At 40.7% G+C, this 9,493-nt stretch overlaps 1 protein-coding gene across 1 annotated transcript; it reads right to left on the bottom strand.

Annotated features, from left to right (window-relative positions):
- On the bottom strand, positions 4,710–6,685 carry NKAPL (NFKB activating protein like). Its single transcript, XM_005696707.3, has one exon. The coding sequence runs from the start codon at positions 6,591–6,593 to the stop codon at positions 5,394–5,396; it is 1,200 nt and encodes a 399-aa protein (XP_005696764.2). The 5' UTR covers positions 6,594–6,685; the 3' UTR covers positions 4,710–5,393.

Here is a 9,493-nt window from a genome sequence, read left to right as displayed (position 1 = left end):
AGGCTGGGAGGGGTGCCCAAAGCTGGGAGGGGCGTCCAGGTGTGTTTTTAGGTTTCTTAAGTTTATAACCCGAAATTTATTTCGTTTATGTAGATGACACGCAAATTCGTGAAAGCTGGCGTGTTTTGGGGCTTTCCAGGTTCCCTCAGTTCGGTTCAGTCGCTTAGTCGTGTCCAACTCTTTGCGACCCCATGGGCTACCAACCTTAGCGGTAATCACCCTGCTAATGCAGGAGACTTTAGAGACACAAGTTTGATCCTTAGGTTGGGAAGATCCTCTGGAGTAGGAAATGGCAACCCACTCCAGTATTCTTGCCTGGGAAATCCCATGGAGAGAGGAACCTGGTGGGCCTTAGTCCACACAGGCACGGAAACAGGCCAGCTCACTTTAGTGTTATCACAGCCGGTATTCCACTTTGCTCACTCACATAATTAAGACACGGACACATATTTTACTATTCTCCCCAATTAAAAAAGTTATCAAATACAGTGGCAAAAATAAATGTAAAAGTGTTTTTAAGTTGAACATGTATATATGTACATATGCAAATATACAATGAATGTATATTTGCCAGGTTTAAGGTAACAAAAAATTAAGGCATGTTACCAAATGCAAGGTTGTGTGCTGGATGCAGTAGGCCAAAGAAACCAAATGTGGGCGTTTTAAAGCAGAGAGGTTTATTGCAGGACCAAGCAAGGCAAACTCTTCTTGGTGTGTCCTCAAAACTACCCCAACTCCTCAAAGGGTTTCACCAAAGCATTTTTTAAAAGTCAGGTGAGGGAGGCGGGGTTGTCAGGAACGTGATCAGCTCTTGCACAGTTCTCTGACTGGTTGGTGTTGAGGTAACAGAGCGGTTAACATTACTACTACTTAGTGAAGTATTAGTTGTTCAGTTGTGTCTGAGTCTTTGCAACCCTATGGACTGTAGGCTGCCAGGCTCCTCTGTCCATGAAATTTTCCAGGCAAGAATAACTGGAGTGGGTAGCCATACCCTTCTCCAGGGAATCTACCCGATCCAGGGATCCAAACCTGGCCTCCTGCATTGCAGGCAGATTCTTTACCCAGGCAAATAAGGCAGTCTGAGTCACCTTATTGGTACTTTGGGCCTGGAGGTCTAGAGGCATGATCAAGTATTTCATTTCTTCCATTTGGTGGTAATGTTAGCATCTGTAAAACAACTCAGGAGAGTGCATCAGATATTATTATCTATGTACATCAGAGAGGAGCTACAGCAGAGGATAGAAGGGAGGTGTTTGTACCAGGAAGATCCCATAGGGTCCTCCTCAATTACAGTCTATTACTAAGGGAGAGAATAATCAAGCATTATTTTCTGCAAAGTATGCGAAGGGTAGGGGTGGGGGTAGGGTGGTGTCACGACTAAAATAAATTCTGCCAAAGAAAACAGAAGTATTCCCTCTCTTGCCCACATCATCACAAACTGTATTTTTATTATCTGTGAACAAAATAAACCCTTAAAAAAATCCGAACAAACTGGTTTAATCAGTTGGTAGTTTTGAAACAAGTATCTTACTAACCATTGTTTTATCACACAATTCATATTGTTTCAAGCCTGAAATGATCATAACAGAAAAAAAATTCCATTATCAGGAGAGTTCTTTTTCCCCTTGTGTGTCAAAAACTTAAAAATATCTTTTAAAAGTTTAACTTAAAAAAAAGTTAAAGTAAAATGTGTATATTTAAAAACTTTTCCTTAGGCTAACAAATCCAATCAATGTGAATATTTTACTAATTAAAAGTTAATAATTCTGTCCTGCAGGGAAAATACATATCTCATTTTTTTCAAGAGCTTTCCCTCAAAAAAAAATTATACAAGAGGTAAACATAAATTTCGATTTTAAAAGGAAGCAAATATATCCTAATTCATTTATTACCACTTTCAAACTCCCTACCATGGTTGGCTTAAATATCACTCATATTATCAAGGCTGAGATTACTGTCATTGCATTGGATATCCCATGAAAATAAAAACACAATGAAGCTAGACAAAGAAGAGCTTTTTAACAAGAATTCAAGGTGTGCATTTTTAAGTAGGCTGTATTTTTTGGAAGCGGTACAGGTAGATAAAGTGAGAATAAATCAAAATACCATTTTTACCAAGACAGAGCTACATTTCACTAATAACACAAATCACTTTTTGAACTTGAGATTTTCATTTTCTAAGATTATCCTCATTTCTGTAAACAAAATGGTCATCTATATGTTTCCATCAGGTCCAGGTCCACGATGTTTAAAATAAAAGCTTCCTTTTCTATATGATCAGTAAGAGGAACTATTGCATTATAGCCATGAGATACAAGTATCTTTTTGTAATGATTCTTTCCACTATTCTGTCTGCTTCCACCCATACTCATTCATTACTTTGAATTATGACATAGAAAAATTTGTAGTCAATCATTGTTCTAAATAATCAAAAACTTCCAAATAACTCTAATAAACCTAATTCATAGTTTAATTCTAGGAAATCCATAACTTTAAAACCAGCATATTAATAGACTAATAACTACAAATGCTAAAGTGTAATTTAATAAAATTCAGCAAACATTTCTGAATAAATGCGGAAACTCCTAATAAAATAGGAATAGATGGATGCTTCCTTTATATGGAAAAACACACATACACACATCTCAAACCAAAAAACCTCCCTCATGCTTGATAGTGAAACTTCATAAGTATCTTCATAAAAATGCAGCTGAATTTATTAGGTTAAGAGCAAAGAGACGAGGAATTCCCAAGGGATCCAGGGGTCAGGACACCAGGCTTCCAGTGCAGAGGGAAATAAGATCCTGTATACAGCTTGGTGCAGCCAAAAGAGAGAGACAGAAGTCCACCAATCTTACCTTGGTTTACTTAGGAGCCACAGTTTCTGAGCTGCATCTTTTCCTCACGTGAGAAAGACAATTCACTGAATGGCTACCAGAGCTTTTAGAGCTTAAAGGGAACATGATTAAGTGTTTCCCAAAATGGCAATTCAAAAGTCAAATAAGGGAGAAATATCTTCAAGTTCTGTAATAAAGAACTGATTTATTATTTGAAGAGTTCTTATGATCAATAAGAAAAAGTTCAGAAACTCAGTAGGAAGATACACAAATATATAATGTGGATAATTCACACACAAAAAAGAATTACAATTATTATACATACTCAACCATACTCTTAAATAAAAATGAAATGCCATTTTCACCTATCAGATTGGCAAAGATTCAGATTCAAAAGGTTTAGAAATACAATATTGGCAGGTGAGTGTGTAAACCAGTGCATCCTCTTTGGAAAGCAATGTTACAATGGCCATTAAAAGCACTTTGAGGTTAAATGTAATATTCTTAGACTTTGACCACTCTATCAAAAACGTCCACCATTTCTGGCTCTAGCCCCTTTTCTTCATAGCATACTACAATTTATAATTATTTGTCTGTTAACTATTTAAAGTCTGTCTCCCCAAGTTAGCATGTAAAATTCTATGATGGCAGGTATCAAGCCTAATTTGCTTTTTGGTTTATCCCTAATATCTGCTATGTTGCCTAGTACATGGAAAGCACTTGTATTAGTAAATACCTTCCCTTTGATTCAATAATTCCACTTCTAGATGGCCATTTTTAGATGACACAAAGCATTCTTTTTCACCCAATAATTAATTCTATTTTTATATGAGCATGCTATAGATGATAACACTCATACATCTACAAAGATTTTCACTAAAAGTATTGTATAATAGCAAAATACAAAAAAATCTTAAATATCAGATATAATATGGTTCATCCATACATTAGAATACTATAAAGTCATTAAAAGATATATGCATTGATATAAAACATCTCCAAGCTATGTAGATTCTTCTGTATAGTGTGGTATAAATGGAAATATATATACCTAACAAGAGGGCTTTCACTCAACCCTCTTTGGGAAAATCTCAAGCTAATGTGATCCAGTGTCTGTCAAGTTACATACTGGGGTAAAAGTGCCTCTCTACATCAACTATGCCCTGCCAGATTCTAGAGCCACATCTTTTGACTTTCAGCTCTGTGGGCTTTCCAGGGTCTTGAGGCTTGAAAAGGGGCTTATCCAAATTAGATAGTTTTCATTTGTACTGAAGTCTGAGCTTGGTCAGGTATCACTAGATGACAATAAGGTCTTATCACAGACCACAAGTGGAGCTCACTGTAAATCTTCTCAGCACTGGTGCTAGCCAGTCTCTCCATGTTAACTCTCTTGTCCATGTGGTCCTTCCTGATCTGATCTTTTCATGAGCTCTACCAACCATTTCTTTATACCTCCTCCTTTTGCTCTTTCTCCTCATCTAGCTGGCACCTAATCTACTCATTGGAATACCCAACAACTCTGGATCGTTATCTTTTTAATGTCTATTTTTATGGGTAAACCCTAGGACTCTTTCAATCAGGTCCTTGGCTTCTGATAGTCATAGCCAAGTTTTTCAAGATAATATTGGCTTTCAGTGCATGTACTATATATATATATATTTTTTTTTTTTTCAAGTCATTCAGCACTGTAGTGGGCACCTGTTGGTTGCCTACCCCTGCCTTCCTAACATTACTTTAATATGGATACTCAGGTATCCATTCCTTGCCCACATAGCCCATAAGGTGAGCAACTCGGCAGATCAGGAGTAAGTCATTCTATTTCCGCAGCAATGATATATCCGGAAGCAGGTGGTGGCGGGGGGGTGGGGGGAAGGCAGGAGGGGAGGTTTGGGGGAAGCATGTGACCTAAGCTAATCTAATTAGGCTGAGTCTCAGTAGTCTTATTTGGAATGCCAAAACAAAAATTTTCCTTCTCTCTTCATACGTGGACCAGGAAATACATAACCAAACTCAGGAGCTTTGGCAGCCTATTATTTCAGGGAAACAGGCTAGAAGAGGAAAATGAGCCAATAAAACTAACTTTTAACTCTGTTAAATGCAAACCAGAAGTATACACTCAATTGAATCCTTTGTTTTTTCCGGGGTTCTCCTGGTTTTCCTTGGGTAAATGAATGGCTCCATGAGGAAGCAACAGGGAAAACAACAACCCTTTAGGTTAATAGCTTCAACTTTTATCCTGCAATAAACATGCTTTTACATAAACAGGATTCATGGATAGATAAAGAAAATGCCAAAAAGAGATTTCTTAGGAGGGAAGGATTAGGGATGGGGGTAGAAGACTCACATTCTACTGACTCTCCTCCTATAGTGTTTGAATATTTTTAAAAACATGTATACATATTACTTTTACAGTTAAAATTAACAAAATATATTGTTAAAGAAATCTAAAAAAGCAGCTTTTTCTTAAGGAACTTACAGTTGGTACAGTAGCACCATAAAGCCTTTTAATTTTGGTCATTTAAAATTGTTGAAAGTCCTGCTATGGAACAAAAGTCCTTATTTATCATCTTTCCCTTTTGTTTTTCGGTACACCATCTCTCGGAAACTAGTTAGGATTTTATTCTCTCTCTTCCGTCTCTCTTCTTGGTTAAAGGATGCAAGGGCTCTCTTCTCATCAGCACTATAGATCTGATTCTCTTTACGCAGGCGCACAGCCTCCATCCTGCGATGCCTGCTACCACTCATAACATAACCTGAGCATTCAAAAGAAGCAATCTCTTCACTTGTCAACCCAATTTCACCTCTTCGTGGGATACGCTTTCCGGCTTTTACATACTCAGCCATAGCTGCACCTTCACCTGGAAGCAGAGCATGGCCATAATTCAAAGGCTTCTCATCTTGAGAGGTGTGTATAATAGGTGCCTCTGGACCTATTAGATCCATGTTATCTGCAATCTTTGACTGCTCAATCCAGATGTCTTCTGGCAACTCGTCTTCTGAATCCTCATAGCTTGAGCCACTGGATTCTTTTTTAGTCTTCTTAGTCTTCTTTTTCTTGGGCTTTTTAGCTCTGCGTTTCTTTTTCTTCTTGACTTTTTTTGCTCTCTTTTTATCATTAGAGCTGGAATTAGTGTCGGAGTCCGAATCACTGTCACTATTATCAGAATATGTCCTATGTTTTCTTTTGGACTTTTTCTTTCTTTTCCTTTTATTTTTTGAACGACTGGCCTTTTTCCGTTTTTCTACGGAGCTGGTATCTGAACTGCTGCTCTTCTTGGTCTTTACCTCTTCATCCTCAACCGGGGTGTGTTCATCAGAATCTGGCTCAGGAAACTTTGGAGACAGCCCCCATACCTCAGGAGCTCCCAACTCCCCAATCCTTTCTCTCTCTTTCAGCCGCCTCTGGCGATAGCTCTCCTCCTTCTCTTTCTCACAGTCCTCCACCCACTGCCTGTCGCCCACATAGTGGTGTTGATGGTAACGGTACCCTCCACAGGAGAAAGAAGAGGATGAGAAGTCATAGTTGCGGAGCCCGGGGGGCCGCTTTCGAGACTCAGGGCGGATAAAGGGGTAAGAAGCTCCAACACCCGACCCACTCCACGAAGGCCTGAGGCATTCGCGGTCGCGGGAGTGAGTACGGCTGACCCAAGGGGACTGTCTGGCCTGCGCGGATGGCGGGCTATCGGAAGAGCTGCGTCGCTGTCTCCCAGAGCCCGGGGTGTCCTCTGGATAGCTGGACTGGGACACTGGCGCCATGGGCCGGTCTTTCACACCGGTGGTTACAACAGGGATCCTGACTGGCCGGCAGTTTCGCTCCCTCAGGCGCACTGGCAACGGTCCAGTGCACGACTTCCGCTTCCGGCGGTTGCCAGGCGAAGATCTTAATCCGCGTGTCGGCTGCAAGGTCCCTTTTTAGGTGAGGCTGCTAGGAGCGCTCTTCTGGAAAGCAGATAAAGAGGGCGTGGCAGCGCCTGTTTTGGGGATTTACATTCCCCAAGTTGAGCCCCGTGGGAATATTTAGAAGAGGAATTCGCCGTCAGTGAATCCCTCTACTGTTCAATCACTCCGTTCTTTACCTGGTTATTTGCCTTTAAGCATCTTGACACCATTCTCTTCTACCAGTCTCACTCCGGCTCTCTTTATCTTTACCCCTTGTTGAAGGTTCTCCACTTCTCCCACTCCTCTTGTTTACCTCTTAAGAAGGACCTCGTCCACTATTTTCATAGCAGAGATACGTTTTTTAATGACTACCAAGTCCCACTTGGAAGCAAACCCCAGAACTTATTTTAAAATTAAAATTTGAGATCGGCCTGAGTTAAGTGAAGGCTGGAGTTATGATTTGTATTCTTAAATTCACAGAAACACAGGGAGGCATCCAACTTAATCCAGATTGTCTCTTTACCTAGATGATCTCTTCAGAAACTGTGGTTGGGAATCACGCTCTGCATACACTTTGTTTGCTCTCTAAAATGGCAAATATTTCATGCAAAAGATTGTTTCCCCCGATCTTAAAATGTGTATAGACACTACCTTCATTTTGGTTCTCTATAGTTAAGTTGACCTGCTCAATTAGCAGACTTGGAATGCGACAGGAAAGCTAAGACAGAACTTCAGTTCAGTTCAGTTCAGTAGCTCAGTCGTTTCCGACTCTTTGCGACTCCATGAATCATAGCACACCAGGCCTCCCTGCCCATCACCAACTCCCAGAGTTCACTCAAACTCATGTCCATCGAGTCGGTGATGCCATCCAGCCATCTCATCCTCTCTCATCCCCTTCTCATCCTGTCCCCAACCCCTCCCAGCATCAGGGTCTTTTCCAATGAATCAACTCTTCGCATGAGGTGGCCAAAGTACTGGAGTTTCAACTTCAGCATCAGTCCTTCCAATGAACACCCAGGACTGATCTCCTTTAGGATGGACTGGTTGGATCTCCTTGCAGTCCAAGGGACTCTCAACAGTCTTCTCCAACACCACAGTTCAAAAGCATCAATTCTTTGGCGCTCAGCTATCTTCACAGTCCAACTCTCACATCCATACATGACCACTGGAAAAACCATAGCCTTGGCTAGACAGACCTTTGTTGGCAAAGTAGTATCTCAGCTTTTCAATATACTATCTAGGTCGGTCATCACTTTCCTTCCAAGGAGTAAGCATCTTTTAATTTCATGGCTGCAATCACCATCTGCAGTGATTTTGAAGCCCCAAAAAATAAAGTCTGACACTGTTTCCACTGTTTCCCCATCTATTTCCCATGAAGTGATGGGACCAGATGCCATGATCTTCGTTTTCTGAATGTTGAGCTTTAAGCCAACTTTTTCACTCTCGTTTTTCACTTTCATCAATAGGCTTTTTAGTTCCTCTTCACTTTCTGCCATAAGGGTGGTGTCATCTGCATATCTGAGGTGATTGATATTTCTCCTGGCAATCTTGATTCCAGCTTGTGCTTCTTCCAGCTCAGTGTTTCTCATGATGTGCTCTGCATAGAAGTTAAATAAGCAGGGTGACAATATACAGCCTTGACGTACTCCTTTTCCTATTTGGAACCAGTCTGTTGTTCCATGTCCAGTTCTAACTGTTGCTTCCTGACCTGCATATAGGTTTCTCAAGAGGCAGGTCAGGTGGTCTGGTATTTCCATCTCTTTCAGAATTTTCCACAGTTTATTGTGATCCACACAGTCAAAGGCTTTGGCATGGTCAATAAAGCAGAAATAGATATTTTTCTGGAACTCTCTTGCTTTTTCCATGATCCAGTGGATGTTGGCAATTTGATCTCTGGTTCCTCTGCCTTTTCTAAAACCAGCTTGAACATCTGAAAGTTCACGGTTCACGTATTGCTGAAGCCTGGCTTGGAGAATTTTGAGCATTACTTTACTAGCGTGTGAGATGAGTGCAATTGTGCGGTAGTTTGAGCATTCTTTGGCATTGCCTTTCTTTGGGTTTGGAATGAAAACTACCTTTTCCAGTCCTGTGGCTATTGCTGATAGAACTTAGCAATGGTGTTTTCCTGATGCTAGGGTCAACGAATAAAATGGAGAAAGTAAATATAACCAAGTTAGGTCATTTGATCCAAGTAGAATTTTAGTAAAGTGCTTTTAGGGAATAAGGACTGGCATGGTGCTCTGCCATAAAATATGCTTCCTTCAGTTCAGTGGCTCAGTTGTGTCCAACTCTTTGTGACCCTATGGACTGCAGCATGCAAGGCTTCCCTGTCCTTCACCAACTCCTGCAGCTTGCTCAAACTCATGTCCATCAATTCCATGATGCTATCCAGCCATCTCAGGCTCTGTCATCCCCTTCTCCTCCCACCTTCAATCATTCTCAGCATCAGGGTCTTTTCCAAGGATTCAGTTCTTTGCATCAGGTGGCTAAAGTATTGGAGTTTCAGCTTCAGCATCCGTCCCTTCCAGTGAATATTCAGGACTGATTTCCTTTAGGATTAACTGGTTTGATTTCCTTGCAATCCAAGGGACTCTATGCTTCCTTAGAAACTGGCAAATAGGAGGGAGTATTATAAATGAATGGTCACATGTATTTCACCATACATATCACAATGGATAAGGTAACTTTTATAGATTATCTGTAAGCAAATATGTCTCAGCCTCACACCAGTCCAGGCTTCCCTTGTGGTTCAGCTGGTAAAGAATCCATCCACAATG

The sequence above is a fragment of the Capra hircus genome, chromosome 23 (assembly GCF_001704415.2).
Source record: "Capra hircus breed San Clemente chromosome 23, ASM170441v1, whole genome shotgun sequence".
Taxonomy (NCBI): Eukaryota; Metazoa; Chordata; class Mammalia; order Artiodactyla; family Bovidae; genus Capra; species Capra hircus.
This window is presented reverse-complemented; position numbering and strand designations above follow the sequence as displayed.